Source organism: Trachemys scripta, chromosome 3 (genome assembly GCF_013100865.1).
Source record: "Trachemys scripta elegans isolate TJP31775 chromosome 3, CAS_Tse_1.0, whole genome shotgun sequence".
NCBI classification, from domain to species: Eukaryota; Metazoa; Chordata; order Testudines; family Emydidae; genus Trachemys; species Trachemys scripta.
In genome coordinates this window covers 186357581-186376217 of record NC_048300.1, presented here as the reverse complement: position 1 = coordinate 186376217, position 18637 = coordinate 186357581, and the positions used below count along the sequence as shown (strand labels likewise).

The 18637-nt window shown below is 39.1% G+C and overlaps 1 protein-coding gene across 1 annotated transcript in view; it reads left to right on the top strand.

The window, feature by feature from the left end:
- The window catches only part of ITSN2 (intersectin 2), a gene marked incomplete in the record, with an annotated part of 124643 nt that overhangs the window by 77104 nt on the left and 28902 nt on the right, over positions 1 to 18637 (top strand). Inside the window, 7 exon segments of the mRNA XM_034766612.1 lie at positions 719 to 924; positions 1976 to 2040; positions 2956 to 3122; positions 3474 to 3519; positions 3595 to 3716; positions 5061 to 5157; positions 6331 to 6522. Coding sequence (XP_034622503.1) covers positions 719 to 924; positions 1976 to 2040; positions 2956 to 3122; positions 3474 to 3519; positions 3595 to 3716; positions 5061 to 5157; positions 6331 to 6522 — 895 coding nt within the window.

The window sequence follows — 18637 nt, the reverse complement described above, 5'->3', positions numbered from 1 at the left end:
TTTATCGCATCAGTTTGGGCCTCAAGATGATCTTTCAGATTTCCCTACCTAGCCATTTGAGGACCACTATTTGTATGTACTTTTCCTTCTTCCTACCAAAAGGTATATTTTACCTCCAGGCAGAAGACAACCAATGTGTGGGCCCTTCCAGAGCTACTCTTAGAAGCATTGCATATTTTTGCTGACACTGCAGCCAGTGTTGTTTTGTAGAACCAGATACATGTCTAAGCCCTGGTCTACACTGGGGTGGGTGGGGTGTTGACCTAAGATACGCCGACTTCAGCTACGCGAATAGCGTAGCTGAAGTCGGCGTATCTTAGGTCGATTTACCTGGCCGTGAGGACGGCGGCAAGTCGACCGCTGCCACTCCCCCATCGACTCCGCTTCTGCCTCTTGCGAGCTGGGAGTTCCGGAGTCAACGGGGAGTGTGTTCGGGGATCGATTTATCCACGTCTAGATGAGACGGTGGGTAGTGGGTGAGTAGTGAAGACCTGCCCTCCAACATTTCTAACTTAATTGGCCAGTAGGAAGCAGAGTCGAGAGACTACTCTGGAGTCCACATACCACATATGGCAGTGCAAAATACTGCGGTCAAGACAGCAAGTCATTCAACTGGCATTTAGGAATGAACACACCTAGAGTACAAGAGGCGATTTTTGAAACTTGCATAAGTAATATGTACTAAAGCTGATTAATATCTGTATTTTTACTTGAACAGGGACAAGCTGTGGAGAATTTAAAAGCACAGGCACTTTGCTCCTGGACTGCAAAAAAAGATAACCACTTGAACTTTTCAAAAAACGATATAATTACTGTGCTGGAGAAGCAGGAAAACTGGTGGTTTGGAGAAGTGCATGGAGGAAGGGGATGGTTTCCTAAATCTTATGTCAAGATCTTGCCTGGAAATGAAAACAAACGAGAGGAGTAAGTGAGACTGTTGGTATTTTTGTATTCAACAGCTGAAAATAGAGTAAAAAACATGGGGATACTTTAAATTATGGGGACTAAATAGCATGTATGACCTGCACCATGCCATCGTGGGCTGTAATTTAATCAGCTTTCACAAGCTAAGTAATGTTGGGCCTGCTCAGTAGATGGGAGATCTTTCAAGCTGGGTGCTAGAAAAAAGTGGTGTGTGGTTATTCAACAGGTGACATGCTTCTTCCTCTTGATTCAGTATCTCAGCTGGCACTCCGCTGCTAGAGGTGTTAACTTTTATATGATGTACAAAATTGAGATGTCTTTGCCATTAATCATTATAAACTCCTGTGGCACATCTTGAAGAAATAGTGGTGTTTTTCCTAGCTGGCAAAAGTAATGCCAGACTGTCCTAGTATTCAAGCTAACAGTTAATTGCTGAAAATCTGAGTAGTGCTGCTGCCTTGGAATGGCTGCTTCATTCCAATATAGAGGTGATTACAGGTTGGTGGTTGAAGTGATCTTTGCACATACATGACTTAAAGTTTTTTGTGATCTTCTACAATAAGGCGAATTTTAAATAAATGTCAAGTTGTTACACCTAAAATAAACATTTTGTATATGTCTTGATCACCACAATTTGCGTCTGTTTTCCAAGCCCTGTAGCTTAAATTAGGAGTCTTCCATATGATTAATTGAAGTCATATTTTTTGCTCTTAGGATAAACCTGTCTTGATCCCCAATAAATGTTTAACTGTTTAGCTTTTGCTAATGATTAATGTTATTGCAGTATTTCTGATATTCCTTAAGCATGGCCTATGTGATATTTAGGAGATATTGCAGTATTGTTAGTGACCACTTGCAACAGCTTAATTAAAAAATGTAATGGGGACAACAGCATTAGAAATATCTGCCAATTGAGAATGAAATAATGCTTGGCTGCAATTTTTCGTCTCTCAAAGAATACGAAAATTACATTGTACTAAATCTTTATCACGAATTGAAGAACGTTTTGTTAAACCAGCCGACTAAATCACTTCGATCTTTATATCTGTAGACCCGAAACTATTTATGCAGCTGTAAACAAGAAGCCTAGTACACCATCTTATACCATTGGAGAGGGTAAGCATGCAATTATAATGTCAGTTACAAAATTATAAAACTAATTTCTGTTTAATAGCATGTAAATTAATAATGAATATGCATATAATTATACCTTGATCAGATCTGTGACTGTTTGTTATAGAGATCTGATACAGTCACATGTGCTTTTTAGATTCTTAAGTGTATTGGTTTTTTCCTTTTATGAATTTAAGTGGAGAAAGTATAAGTTCAAATGGGAAAAATAATTTGTGAGAAACAATCTCTAAACTTTTAAATTTGATATGTATTTACCCATTTTCCCACCCTTTCAGATTATTCAGAATGTGTGTAGACTATGCTTAGAAAAGTCACTTGGGCTTTTGAGCTCTACCATGATAATCAGATATTATGGAGTTCACCATGTGTATGGAGTATTTCCTCTTATGGCTTTTCTGAATATAAATGATTGTGCTGAAGTGTGGGTCCAAGATGAAATCTCTCACATGTAACAATTCTTAAACTGTGGTCTGTGGACCACTGATAATCCATAGAGCGCTCACTGTTTACATAGTACTAACTCTCCTAATCTCCATCTGCTAAATCACATTCAGACACTACAAATATATTACTTTTCCATGAAAGCAGTTACCTGTGGTTGCTACATTTGTCACAGAAATGTTATGTGCATGCACATCCGAGAGAGAGTCTGCACAATTGCAAATGGGAGGTGAGATCGATGCAATTTAAGTGAGAGGGAAGGTTGGTACATACTATGAAGTTGTTTGAGCAACCCTTATATGAGAGATTTTTAAAAAGTGACTAGCATGCCTCTTGTTATATTTACTGTATTAGGGTTTTGATAAAATTCAACTTAGTTTGGCCTCTCTTGATTACAGCTGAAACACTTTTTCATTGTAACTAATGCAGTTTCTCTGTGTGTGTTTGTTTGAACAGAGTATGTTGCACTCTATTCCTATACAAGCTCCGAACCTGGTGATTTGACTTTTGCTGAAGGAGAAGAAATACTAGTCACTCAGAAAGATGGAGAATGGTGGACAGGAAGCATTGCTGACAGAACAGGAATCTTTCCATCAAACTATGTCAAACCTAAGGATCAAGATGTGAGTTTTTGTTTTGGGTTTTGTTACTTAAAGCAAAAAGGTCTGTATACGTTTACTGTATTTTGCTAGAATTTGGACTTAAAAAAACCCAAGAAGTTACACTGTATGTCTTGTATCTAGGTAGTATGTTCACATACTAAAATTTGCGCATTAAATTGTAGCTCTCTGGTGGTGTATCTGGCATAAATGCTTAGGTCATGAAAGTGATTTGCCTTTTTTCAAACCATTATGCTTGGTAAAGGGAAAAAAATAAAAAAATTTATTTGTGGCAAAAGAAGAATATTAAAAGAAAATTGCAGTAAATTCTGCTGTTAGCACTGCAAATTAAAATTGTGTACCTTTTGATTGTAGGGTTCTGGTACTGCTGGCAGAACTGGGGCACTAAATAAGAAACCTGGTGAGTCTGATGTAACTTACAAAACTTCAGCTTATTCTATTTGTTCATTATTCACCAGTCTTTTTCTTATTTCAGAGATTGCCCAGGTGACTACAGCGTATGCTGCATCAGGGACAGAACAGCTTAGTCTGGCTCCGGGACAGCTGATACTTATTCTGAAGAAAAACCCTAGTGGATGGTGGCAAGGAGAGTTACAGGTAATTAAAGGAAAAAATAATCTTCACAGAATGAAGAATGAGGGAAGCAATTTTTGTGATTTTAATTTAAAAAAGTGAGAAGCTCTTAAGTTCTTTTTGCCATATATAAACTGTACTTGAACATCACACTGTAAGTTAAAACCTATATTGCTGGGCCTGTTTCTGTCACTGAACATCAGTTTTTGTAACCCTGGCAGAATGTAGGGGTCCAGTGTTGGCAGTTAATAAAAAGTAACGATTAGCATCAGAAGAACCACTTAACTCATAAAACAGTGCTAACTTTTGTTAAAATATTAAATGGTAACAATCCTCTGATGAAATAGTAGGACCTCTTAAAAGCAGGAGGGAAATTAGTGCAGTATATTCTAAATCCTTGCATTCACAGAGTGTTTTTCACCCAGAAAGTTCTGAAAGCAAGCTTCATAAACTACCTACAGTAGTAATTTCAAAGAGCACAGTATCCTTTTACCATCATTTAGCTGTTCTACAGGGGTTGGGCGCTATTGGCAATGGAAAAGTTAATATATAATCTGTGCAAGGAAATGTATAGAAAATTAGTAGTAGTTTGCATTGTATTAGAAAAGGAGTTTTGGCTTTGGTTCAGGATGGAACCCCAGAGGGAGTAGGAAGAGAGATGAAAACTGAGAGAGCCAATTGTCAATTCTTGCTTGGTTGAATTTAATATTTTATTGTAGTAACTGAGTATTTTTCCATATTTTGTATTATAATATCATTGCTTGTACACACTTACATCATGTTGTGAGAAAAGCTGTCAAAATGTAGGAATATTACCTCTTGGAGGTTTTCTGCTCATACTATAACCTTCCTGTCTTAAACAGAAAAAGTGAAGGTTTAAAAAAAAGTCAAGAATCCACTGTACAAGCTTTTTAGATAACAATCACTATTATCTGATAGAAAGTGGTGGTAAATTCATAGTCCAAGATTTTCAAAAGTGACTAGTGAAATCGGATGCCTCCATTTTTGAGTACCCAGTCTGAGACACTTTATAGAGGCTCTGCTTTCAGAGGTAAGTGCTCAGCACTTTTTGAAAATTAGGCCCCTGTAAGGTGTCTCAAGTGGAGCACCCAAAATCATTAATCACTTTTTGAAAATCTTGACTTTGAACTTTCCACTCACTCAGCTGAGCAAATTACAGTGCAGCCGTACTCAAATATGCTTTTAGCATAAATGTAAACCACCTTTTGTCTTGTAGAGCCATTCAGTGCTTAATAACTTTGTAGGCAGGTTTTTTGTGACTCTTAGTTTGCAAGCTGTGCGGGTGAGGTGCTCATTACAATGCACTGGTCAGTTGTCTATTTAATTCTCAAACATATTTTTGTACAGGCAAGAGGGAAAAAGAGGCAGAAAGGATGGTTTCCTGCTAACCATGTTAAATTGTTGGGTCCAAGCAGTGAGAGAACTACTCCTGCTGCTCTCTCAGGTAGGAAAATAATCTCATTTATAGTTAACTTGGAATAATGTTATGTAACTCTTTCCTTTACTCTAAGTAACAGTCTGTGTATAGTGGAATAGTCTAATTAATTGCCACCTATTACCCTTGTGATGCAGTCAGTATTGGGGATCATTGTACCAGGCTCTGAACAAATACAGGAGAGGGCAGTCTCTGTCCCAAGGAACATACAGTCTAACAAACTACTTCTTCATTAAAACAGTGCTGTCTGTGGCTCCTGTCCTGGAATGTGCCAACTTATGTTGTGGCTTATTGCACTGAGAATACACCCTTTATTTCTGTCCTACAGCAGAAAGACTGTATCCAAAAATCTGTAAGGTTCACCTAATGCCGTGAAGTTTTCAGCCTTGCTGACTAGTGAAAGTAGACTGCAATCTTGCACATCCTGATTTATGCCTAGAGTTCATATCCCGCTTTCTGAGGAGCCTGCTTCCACATGGCAGCAAGACTTCTGGGAACTTTGCTGTTATTGACAATACCCCTACAACTGTGCACTATTCTTCTTCTAAGGGTGGGTAGATGCAGCTTTGACTCCACATGGATTTTTGATTGGCTATGTAGGTCTTGATGAGAACAGCTTTCCCTGGTTCCACTTCCTCAAAGTGTGCAAATTCCCTACCTTCTGCTGTATTGGTACAAGAGCTCCACAGGCATCCATGATCAAAACCTCTCTCTGAGACTTAGCTTTCAATACATTCTTTGTACACACAGACCTTTTTCTCACACACAGATATCCACTATAAACTAATTAATCCGTTTCTCTGACAGGCTGGGCAGAAAGGAGGAGAAAGATGTTCCACTTATTTTTACGTTTGAATATTTGGAAGGTGAACAGCTGCTGTGGTGATGGGAACCATCTAACTATCCAAGTAGATGGAATTGTAAAGTTGGGAACTAGAGAGAGAAATTGAACAAAGTTAATTTAATCTATCACTGACCAGAGTATTAATAAAAGGGGAAGTCAGGGCAGTCAAACTGTACTCCCACATCAAGATAAAATTTTCTGGGGTATTTTTTGTTTGTCCTTAAAATTGGTTTTAGTCTTATAGATATTTTCTGTGGGCTTTATGCAGTCTTAACACTGACTTATCTTATACTAGAAGTTGTGCTAACTCCTGTTGTGAATATTCTTTTTCTTCCTAGTATGTCAAGTGATAGCAATGTATGATTATGCGGCAAACAATGAAGATGAGCTCAGTTTCTCCAAGGGGCAGATCATTAATGTACTGAGCAAAGATGATGCAGATTGGTGGCAAGGAGAAATCAGTGGTGTGACAGGTCTCTTTCCTTCAAACTATGTGAAGATGACCACAGACTCTGATCCAAGCCAACAGTGTAAGAAATAATTTTTGAAAGCATTTTGCATTGCATTTCTAAGATTTAACAGTCAATTGTTGTAGTTAGAACTATTTTGTGCTTAGAACTAAGAGCCCTAGGACTTCTAATGGGTGTGTAAGTACATCATAACTTCACTCTCTTCCACTTGACAAATCTACACACAAATATTGTCGCTCCATTTTCCAGCCAAGGTTTAGTAGCAGCAGTGCTGCTGTGAGGCCCCTAAATAAACATTACACCTGTGATGCATTAACCTTGCTTTTAAATTGTTCACAATATTTGGTAATTTGCAATGAGTCTCTGTCAGTGCAAATGTACTTGTTCTACTGTATTTTATTATTTTTCTTTCTTTGGATTTCTACAAAATATGAAAAACACCTATCATAAGACTTTAGGCAGCTTTGGAATACTTTAGAAGAACATACCAACTTAAAAAAAATAAACATAAGCGCAGCAGCTTCCCCAAACTATAAAAAGGAAAGAAAAAGATCTCCACTTTAACCAGTGAATCCCAGCCTACAATATATCCATCCCAATCCTCAAATCATCCCTGCTTCTTCAAAATCCTCAGAAAGAGATGGGCTTTGCAGCATGTCCTCAAGATCAACAAATGTGGATTATTTGGGGGCAAGCTGGAGACTGAATTCTAGCACAAATTTGTGTAGTTAAGGTGAAGGATACATATTATGTTCTCTTTCTGACATACAAGCACTGTAAAAGTTCTGTCTTTGGCCTCTCATTCCAATGCTAGGTCACTACAATTTTCACTCCCTCAGCCTTTCATCCTGGGTCAGGGACAGCATGATGAAATCAGTTTTGTCATCTGGAACCAAGGTATTAATGGCTTTGAACAAACCTTGATGGCTTTGTGACGCTTTCCAGAGGTACCTTACTACCAGTGTCCTTAGCGTGAGGAAGTCTTGTCTATGTCTGTTGGGGGTGGGGGGGGGGTCAGCTCACCAATTCGACTAGCCATTAGCAGCACAAGCACTCCCTCTACGTCTTGCAAGCTCTGCTGTTTCTCTGCCAGTTAGTTATTGTTATACTCCCAACCATTAAGCCCTCCAAGTATCTCTGAGGAATGTGCAGGTCCTTCTCCACTGGACACTCTGTGTTCACAAATTCACTGCTTCTGAGGAAACCGCAAACTCCAGCTCACCAGTTCCACCTCAGATCATTCCTCCACTGAACACATAGCACTTATACGTGATTTCACTGTAAACATATCTAAGTGTATTTAACAAAGCCTAAAGATTCAAATAATAGCAACTAGAAGTATTGAAAACAAATGGTTATGTGTAAAACAAAATCATAATGTGCATTCTAGAGCCTAGACTTAATTAACAAGATACTCTCATGTCTTGTAGAGTATTGCTCACCCAAAATCCTTGCCACATTTACGGCCAGGGTGGGTTGTGGCCCTCCTTTCATGAGACAGACACTCTGTCAGCTTGCCTCCTAGGCAAAGGACCTTGTTTGTTTCCTTGTGCCCCCAGATATATCCTTACAATCTTGTGGTTAGTCATAAACAGGACACCCCAGGCTGTTTGTTTCATTCTGTGAATTTCCTTGCTCGTAGATTTTGCAGTCTCTTCTTTTTCCTTTGGCGCAGTATGCAAATAGGCCTACAGTGTGAGGCATACAATATACAAATGACAAGACAGCGAGACCGGTATCTGCTGCCTCCTACCTGAAAGGAACATTTCTGAAGTATGCCACCTCTTGGTGACCTGCCTTAATTCCAATACCTTAAGAACATAATTTCCCATATTGATACATAACTCCTTAAATATTATCTGTACGTACATTTCGGAATGATTATGATGACCAGTGGGCTACTGGCTCTTGCTATTGACTTTGCATGCCACGCTTTGGAGAACTGTTATGCAGATATCTGACCAAGAGGATCTCTAAAACTCTATGCACCCCTCCGGGCCACTTGCTAGTTGGCACCAGAAGGTCCCACATCACAGGTTTTAATTTCTCTTTTACATAACGGGCCCTAGCTCTTCGGTTAATTCCATTCTTCTCTTGATCGGGCAGCAGCTGTTGCTGTAAAATGGCAAAAGTAAAGTAAGCTTTCCCCTCTGGTGTTGCAAATGCTACCATTTGTAGTTGTCCCAGCATAGAAAAAGCATTCAGAATTCAGAGTGGATCTATATCTTAATAGCACGTAGTATAAATTGATTTAAATAGATACAGGTTTGGCATTAATCTGGTGCTTTGAGAGGTTTTTTTGTTTGGATACAGACAGAATCCCAACTACTTGCTAAATTACTTTGGGGCAGGTATAAAACCAAAGTCCTGACCACTTGTGACTATTAAAAATTCTGAGGAATTTCCCCAAAGGATGGAAATGTTAGCCCAAGTGTCCTGATTATGTTTCAGTTTAGATAAATGCCTTTGACCTACCTGAATTCCATGTCCCTTTCAGCTATGAACTGATCTTTACTTCCCATTCTCTGCAGTGTGTTTTTGTGTTGATATGTACTATTCAACAGTTCCTATATTTCATTCCAGTGGAGGCTGTCCTGCAGTGGTGGCATAGTGGAGTGTGTGGGTTTGGGAGGGAGGGGTGTATTGAAGTAAGTGCAAGATCTTTTTGCATGTTATTAATTTCAACAATAGTAGTCCTGAAATTGGGTCATAATTAGACACATAAGCCGTTCTTATTTGCTCATTGCCATGTCGCTAAGTTGGCTTCCTCCCAAATGTGGATCTTGAGTACCAGCGTCCCCCACAGAAACAATTGCCAGTCGTGGACAAAATTTTCTGTTGGAAGTGGGTGAATGAGAGAGGGTCTACCAATAGCAGTCGGCAACCATCAGCTGTGTACACTTTCACTAGTGCTTGGTTGTTCCAGTTGTCTCTATCAAGAAGTTTCTGATTCAAGAAGCAATCCTGTTGATGTTTTGAGGTTCAGGAACTTAATCCTGTAAGTGAATGAAGTACATGTTCAGAAATTACAGCCAAAGTCTTTTGGTGCTAAAGTGATTTCGTGTGTTTCAGCTGAGTTGGGTAACAGCCACTTGCTGGACATCATATACCACATGACATAGCCAACTTTGTAGGAGGGGAAAATGCATGAAATGGAACTTCAATGGGATTTTTAGTAGGAAGCATGAAGGGGCATATTTAACAAATATTAATGTTATAGCATCATACTTACTATAAACTCTCACTTTTGTGGACATAAGTGTAGATGTACTACATCTTCCATAATTAAGGCAGTGAATTTGTCACGGAGGTCACGGATTCCATAACTTTCCATGACCTCCGTGACTTCTTTTAGCGGCCATTGCGCCTGGCCTGGTGGCAGCTCAGGCAGCCCCTGCATCAGTCTCACCAGCTGCTGCTAGGGCAGTCTCGAGCCACCGCACCCCTGTTCCCCAGCAGCAGGAGTTTGGGTGTGGAAAGGGGCAGGCGGTTGGGGCATGGGATGGGGTGAGGTGGGCTCTGGGTGGTGCTCTACCTGGAGGGCTCCCCGGAAGTGATGACATCCCCCTCACTCAGGTCCTAGGCGGAGGTGAGGCCAGGCAGCTCTGCGCACTGCCTCTGCCTGCAGGCACTGCCCCCACAGCTCCCATTGGCTGCAGTTCCCTACCAATGAGAGCTGTGAAGCCAGCACTCTGGGTGGAGGCAGTGTGCAGAGCTGCCTGGCCATGCCTGTACCTAGGAGCTGAGTGAGGGGGATCTTGCCGCTTCCGGGGAGTCGCGGAGCCAGGTAGGGAGTGCTGGACTTGCCAACACTCTCTCCCCAGCACCAGCAGGGGTCCCGGGCTGCGCGCCACTGCTCCCCCCACCAAAGCACCCGTGACACCCCCGGGCTGGCGCCCCCCCTGAAGATTTAGTCAGGGGTGTATAGTAGAAGTCATGGACAGGTCACGGGCTGTGAATTTTTGTTTACTGCCTGTGACCTTTTACTAAAAATACCTGTGACTAATATGTAGCCTTATTCCCCATATGCTCCATGACTAGGGAGTTTACTTTCAATCTCCAAATTCTTCCACTACTGGATGGTGCAAAATGTTCGGGCAGGGCAATAGTCACAAGAACACTCCCTGCTCAGGTAGCATAAGGAAATAGACCTGACAGTGTGCTAATGTCTGAAAAAGAACCAAGTGAAGTGGGAAGGGAAAGTGAAACAGGAAGTAGGGCTTGAGGAGAGGTAAAACTTCTTCTTAATTCCTGCTTAGGATGCGCTCTTTATTTTTTTCTGTCTTGAGTGGTTGTCTGCAAAGACCCAGATTTCAATCCCTGGTGTCAAGAATCATGTGTCTAAACTTAAGCATACACATTCCTGATGTGACCATGCAAATCATGTGTTTAAACACGTGGTCAGCTAAGCATCTAACTTGCTATGTGTGCACCTACCAAATGTGCCTGCACACATCAGGTATTGCAAGGGTAACTTAAGTGCACACACACTTGCAGGCATATGTGCAAACCTCATTTTGAAAATCCAGCTATTTTTTTCAAGTTAGTGTTATATTTCAATTATATAAAAATTGCAAAGGGCTGTACAAAGAAGGGGAATTCTATATCAACCCCCTGATGTCTGTAGTGTGTAATTGGAAGAAGAACACTGAGGGAGAATTAAAAATGAAGAAAATCACAACAGTTTTAAATATATATAATTTACCAACTGCATAATTGGCTTTCTTTAAAATAAGCGTCTTGTACTTATTTAAATCGGCTGCAGAAACTAGCATAAGTGTGTTGTAGAAATCAGTAGGGGAGTCTTTCCACAGAATTTGTTTGATGCAGTGTGCCCAGGACCTGTTTGGAAATTAAAACCTCAAAGAAGTGAACACAGCTTGAGAAGTCTAGTATATATTTTAAAGACAAATTTAGGAATTGAATTGCCAGTTTAAGTATTGTAACCTGAATGTTTCCTTTCATTTTTCTCCTGGTGTCTGTTATAGTCAGTGGAAAGTGATGGTATTTGAAAGTGGGTAAGCAAATCTGACTCACACAAAGGACATTTTACAGCAGCAGGTGAAGATCCTAGTGTATTATCTCCCTGATTTTCAAACTGTGGTCCATGAGCCACCATTACTAATCAGATCCATTCTTAGTGACCTGCAGAATTAAATATTTGAGAGCCAAGTTGAAAGCGATTGTGGTGGTGGTGGCAGAGGAGTTCCTTGTATTGTGATGACATTTCAATAGCCCTCATCCTAATATTTGCACAAAATTGATCTAAATTGGGTGAAGAGTGAATCTTCTTTCAGTAAAGAGGATTTTTCAATATGTAATTAAAATAGTGTATTTATAGATACAATTAAAGGAATATTCACAACCCTTTGTTTATGATAATATTTAATGGCATGCTTGTGTATTATTCTTACACAAAATAATTCATAATTTCCCCATGGAAGCTTAACATATCAGCTGGGAGTGAGAGTAGTACATCCTTTATGCCCATGAAGTCCTTGGCTTCTAAAATGAGACTTCCAACAATTGTGCAGATTGAAATGGTACTTTGTGACATGGACATGTATTCAGTAGGCAACCAAGTTTCATTTCACATGGGCCACTGACCAGCATCAGCAAGTTAATTTTATTTGTAACCATGTCTAAATCTGAGCAAATATTTTCCAAACCGTTTAGAAAGTGGAGCAGTAATGTCTTGCTATTAATCTTGTAGGTAAAATCCTGGCTCCCTTGAAGTCAGTGGGAGTTTTGCCATTGACTTCATTGAAGCCCGGATTTCACCCATTGTGTTATAGGTCCGCATATCTTAATTAGTAATGCACCTTTAAATCTGTCATGAGAAAGGGTTTTGGGGTTTTTTGTGATTGAATTAGCTGCAGTGTATTGGTGAGCATCTGTGATGGCTGGTTGATGTTAAAATTATTTTTAGGCACAAATAATTGCTGATGTATGCTTACATAATAGAGAATAGAAAGGGTATGATGTTTTATTTTAGGAAAGTTGAATGTTAGTCATTCCTTTCTAACCTTTCAGTGTTATTCTGTCTTCTTTTGTCCTTAGTACTCATGTTTCACTCTTCAGATTTGTGTTTGTGTTCATTTTATCCTTCATTTTTTTTTTTAGGACCCAATGTTGTCTTCCAGTGTGAAAGCACCTCAGAGACCCACTATCCAAGTTTGACTATAGCGTGGAGGCAGGGTGGACAGCCCTGCTCAAATATCTGACACAATCCATTTGCTTCGTTGAATGTTAGATCCACACGAGAATTAGTTTTTTGTATTTTATAATCTACTGTTACAAATAATTTGTAAAACCAGAAAGGATAGTGGGTCTTTGTGTGGCTTTCACTGCTGTCCACTCTGGTTTCCTCTAGTGTTTTTTTCCTTTTCTTATTGATAATCATAGATCATTAGCATGCATATCAAGGTATCCCCTGTGTGGTGGGATTTCAGACACACAAAGACCCACTATTTGCACAAGTTAGCTGAGCTGTTTTATATGGGCAGATATCTTCTTGTAATGTGTAACCTGTGCATACTTTGCAGAATTAAAATGTTTGCTGATTACTGCTCTGATAGACTAGTTTAATCCTGTACACAGTGAGCTTTTTAAATTGCCAACATATATGATTCATCCAAAAAATAAAACCTGGCCTACCTTTCTACATTACAGAGTGCCACTGTGACTACAAGTATGCCATGGGATTTAGGTTTTAGATCATAGAACTGTTTTGTCTGATGCAGTCAAGCCTTCCAAATGGCCTTTTTGTGAGGAGAGGAGTTTAGAGGTGGAATGCTTTCATTTTGTTTTCTTCTCTCATCTCATCACAGTAGCACTATTGGACATTTTCTCAAGGCAAAGGGAAAATAGGCTAATATAATTTTTGAGCTGGCCTGCAAGTTGCTTTGGGTGGATGTGTCCTATCCCTTGGCCACCACCTTCCCTCAAACATTTTACCATTGTAACACACTTGTCATCGGTTTTGGTGAACAGCATCCTCTAGTCTTACTACAATGGGTGCCATGCTGCCTCTGCACTGTCAGACTCACCTATCTGCCCTCTTTTTTTTTTTTTTTTTTTTTTTTTTATTAAGAGTTCTGGTACAGGACTGAATGGCTCTGAAGACTGATAATTGGATACAGAGCCTTTCATCTCTAGGACACCAGTTCGTATCTGGCCCAGGTCAATAGTGAATGAAAGTCTTTGGCATCTGAAAACTGTTTTTGTTCCTATTACAAAATGAATTGGTGGTCTCAGTAAAATTCCTCCTATACAAGTGTTCACAATAATATATGCCACCACCAGAAAAGTCACTGGTAGACAGACACCCTTGTCAGCTGAAAGAGGAAGGCCAAGGATTTAAGCGGTCTTGGAAACTGAACCATCTGTTCTTCTGGCTCAGAGGTAGCTTTTCCAGGTCAGAGTTTGAAGGACAGAGTGGCAGAGTGTTGTAGATAAACTTGTACTGCCCATGCTGTCTCTGTTATGTGGATAAAATCAGGACTTCTGTCTCCAGGGCTATAAATCTTGCATCGTTTAGCAGCCGTGAATTACTTTAAAAGGGAAAAAAAGCTAGTATATAGATTTCCTTTAGTTGCTTTTAAAATGAAAGGGTCTATTTAATGGCAGACCATTCATCTAATAAAACAGTTCTATGATCCATATGACACAAAGAGAATTTCTAGCAGATGCAGTATTAAATTCAGTTTGCATCCTGAATTTGGGACTGAAATAACAAACATGTGGATTATGCAATCTGAAATTGTTTACAAACTACTGTAAGTTTACAATATATATGAATGTTGTGAGGTACTATCAGGAAAAAGTGTTAATACAATTGCAGAGATTTAAAAGCCTTCTTCCAAAAGTTCTATAAAAGGAGTGAAATATTATGTATTTAATATACTTTATCAAGTAATGTATATGTGTCCCTTAGGTCAGAGAGATATATTTTGTGCAATACAAATTACAGTAAGGTGCCTACATCAAACTATAAATGAATTTTTATTCCAGTTGTATTTTATCTCAATTAATATTCTGTTATCGAATGAATTAACTTTAATTAGAGGCAAAGAATCTGCTAATTAATTGCTCAAATAGCAATGTTCTAGCTGACTTAATGTCTTTTTCATGTTGAAATTAGATTTTTAGCTAAAGCTGTTTCGGTTAAAATGTGCTAATTGCCCTGTATTGCCTTCTCTTAATTTTCTGATTTTGCAGATCTGTTTAATACAGGCAGAAGTGTGCTGCTATGGTACAATAGTCATATTAAATTGTTACTTATTGTAGGCTAATATCTGGGTGTCTTTGGGACCCATCCGCTTTCAAAAATTCAAAATTCAAGGCGCTATTTACCCAGAGAGTTTGGGCCAGAGATACGTCCCTAATAGCCAATAAAATTGTTGCCTTAATTGCCAAGTTAGTAAAAGACCTCAGTAAAAAGAAACATAATTAAATAAAGTCATGCTCTGTCTAGTATGTGCTGGGAAATAATATTATGGTATTTTTCAGCAATAAATAATGCTTTACCCACTTATACACGGCTGCAGTTGAATATTAGGGATAGTGTTCTATATCTCTATGGTTTGACCCATGTAAACCCATAGCTGGAAGTAAGCATTCACAATTAAAACACAAACGGCTGCATTCAGTTTGAACTTACAGGTGCTAGAACTGAGTTCAGAGACATGCTGCCATGGGCTTTCCCTGTTGTAATTAAATGTTGTAGTGTTATTTGAGAGTCAAGGTGGGTGAGGTAATATCTTTTGTTGGACCAACTTCTGTTGGTGAGAGAAACAATCATTTGAGCCACAAAGAGTTCCAAAGCTTCTCTCTCTTCACAAACAGATATCACCTCTCCACCTTGTCTCTCTAATATCCTGGGACCGACACGGCTACAACTGCACTGCATAGAGCAGTGTTATTTGAGCACCATCAGTGAGCTCCGCACTGTAAAAAATGGAAAAGGCCACAGTCCCTCTCTCACAGTGTTTATCAGACAGATTTTTCAGGTTAGACATGATGCACCAGATAACTATGTGGTCTGGTCACATAATAGTACAGAAGGATTTTTTTAATACACACTTTAGATTGTGGATAAGAAGAGGCTGTGCAGAATACTTATTTTAAGGCAGGATTTTAAAGAACCCTGCTGTATCCATACAGGTATGTAGATGGGAGCAGCTTAGTCTAAAGCAATTTTAGCTTTAAAAGTGAATTTCCCTGCTTATGTGGGTTTAATTTTGATGCTTACAACTATGTTAGCATCTCAGTGGCTACACTGATCCAGTCTCTCTCAGGCACAAGCTTGGAGAGACGTATAGGTTCAGCCACCATTCTAGCCATTTAAGAAAATTAGTTATAAAGGGTCCAGTCCCTCCTGACACAAAGGAGGATGGCATGATGTGGAGCTCCACAAGGGTGACACTGGAATTGGGGAGACTCCTCTAGTGATAGAAGGGCCAGGAACAGAAATGTTACTGTACCTGCACAGTATCTGATATCGAAATGTTTCCAAATTCTGTAAGAGTCTAGTTTGCAAATGTTACTTTCAAAGCTAAGTTCTTTATCTTGCAGTCAGATCCAGACAGGTCAATCCCCTGCACTCTCTCACAGCCCAGGATGGATCCAGTTGCAGGGATAGATGTATGAATAGTTAATGCTTGTGAAGCACTTTGAAGGCATGTGTAGCACTATATAAATGCTAAGTATTAATAGTTTTTTATTACCTCTCTGAGCATAAAAAGGTAGAAATTCAATTTGTAAAAAATTCTGCCTTCTAATAATCATTGAAATTGTCCCTAGCAATGAGTGAATAATTTCCCTGAGCCCAAGGCTTTGTTCACCAAAGTGGATCCCAGAGTGACTTTTTTCCAGTGAGGTTATAAACTCTTGTAAATAGGAGTCTGTTATAGGAATGCTGACAGACCCTTGCCGATAGCGGTGCTGACTGCTGCTATAGCATAATGACACTTTAATGTAATGGAACCATTAAACTGTTACATAATAGTGTGTGTTGCCTTGAAATATTTTTGTTGTTCTTTTCAAGCTGTAGTATTAATAGTTGGGGATACACATTAAGATCATGCAAATGCAGGATATGCTTGGCATGAGAAAATTGTTCATCTTTGTTCTTAAAAAAAACCTGTAAGATAACTATGCAAATGTATTTTATTAAAGGGACACATAAAAGATGTAGATTGTGTGTGTTGTTTTTTGTTTAAATAGCCTAGTTAAAAAAAAATCCGTTAATTAGCTGGCATGGCTTAGCAATCTTTTTTCTTATCTGGGAAACTAAATCCTATCCTACTTCTGTTTAAAGTGCAGGGGAGTATATTGAAAGTTTTGATCGGAGAGGGTTGGATTTAAACTTGCCACAGAGTTTTCTGCTAAGGGCCCGATTCCCTCCCCCCCACTACCCCTCACCCACATTTATTCATGTGAGTAAACTTTACTCGTTGCAAGTAGTCATGTGGTGATGGATGATCGAGCTTCTTTGAAATGTACATAGCACAGGCTAGCAAGGATTGAAAAATTAAAAAATAAAATGTCTGATGCAGTGGCTCTGGCTCACATGCTACATTAACGTCAGGCTCATACTTAACTTTTAAAACTACAACTGTAATGGCGTATTGTCTCAGCAAATCAAAAAGCTTAAGATGAGGGAAAGTCAAGTAACTGTTCATACTCTCCTGCTGTCCTCCTTTGCCAGAGTGGACCTGGAAAAAAGGAATTAATGCGGTAAATGCATGTTTATAAAAGGCTGGATTGTGCTCCCTTTACTCACATTTTGCATCTTAATCTGAGTGGCCCTCATTGTGGGGGCGAACCAGTTATCCACATTGGTTTGCTGTATGCAAACAGGCCTTCAGGAAAGCACTTAAGCACATGCTTGAGTGTTGTTGCCTTTGTCCAAGATGGAAGTGGCCCATGATCTTGTTTTTAATATTTTCTTTACCAGACTGTATTCAGAGCTCCACTCACTCTTCCAATTTTGGGAGATGAACAAATCATTTAATCCTACCCAAACATCTCCAAAACTGCTTCGAAAATGGCTTGTGAATCCAATTATTTGCCCAGAATTTTGAAAATATTGTTTAACTAAAACAGATATGCATCAGGAGCACAACAAATTTTTGACCATCTGGCATTAAGTAAATAACATTAATATACAATCATATTTAAAACCCAAAGAGATGAAATATATAGAGATAGATCAAAAGTTAGAGATGGACAAGACTTCTATTATCCAGTCAAGTGCAGGATTGTTCTCTACAAAGTGCCGTTCTTCCCTTTGAAACTGTTGCTTCCAGCTTCAAAAAATCAGTTATTTGAAATATACTTTTACTCCTTCAATTCTCAAATCGATGGCAGAATAGATGACTTTTTGACTGGGAAACTTACCCTGTAGTCTTAAAGACAGGATTAGTTGTGGTGTTAGCAGAGGACAATATTTCTCATAGAAGTGCATTTGAGGAAGGGAGATAATTGGAGGACAAGGAATCATTTTAAAATCTATTTATAAACTTTCAAATTTGTTTGACTCTGGTGTCCTTGTCTTTGTTTAATCTATTATGGAATGCACCAGCTACGCAATATCTGTCCAACAGTCTGATCATTGTAAAACAAACTTCATTAGAAAGTTCCAGTATAAGATTTTAATCTCTTGATTTCACGGTTCACTGATTTGTGAGGTGGATATTTACTGAAGCAAAGTATGAACAGTGACAAATCTTAATGTTCGTTTTAACAGAAATCAGTATCTACTTATTGTTTCCTTCATAAGTTGATCTATTATGGCTGAGTTTAAAAAGGATGAATTAACTTTCCAAAGGGGAGATGAAGTTACAATCCAGAATAAAGCTATTGCTCACCTCTCAAGCAATCAGGATTGTCATCTTTTGTATCTGTCGGTCTAGCAATTAATGTCTGCTGGACGATTAGTTCATCAGAGGTGAATTATTGTCACTGAGCCTTAATGCAGCTAACTGACCCAAACCTCAGAATTTGAGGTAAATATTGGAAATCTAACTGATTCCGTGATTTTTCATTCATGAGTTGGAACTTTTATCTTCAAAAAAAGAAGAACAGGAGTACTTGTGGCACCTTAGAGACTAACAAATTTATTAGAGCATAAGCTTTCGTGGACTACAGCCCACTTCTTCGGATGCATCCG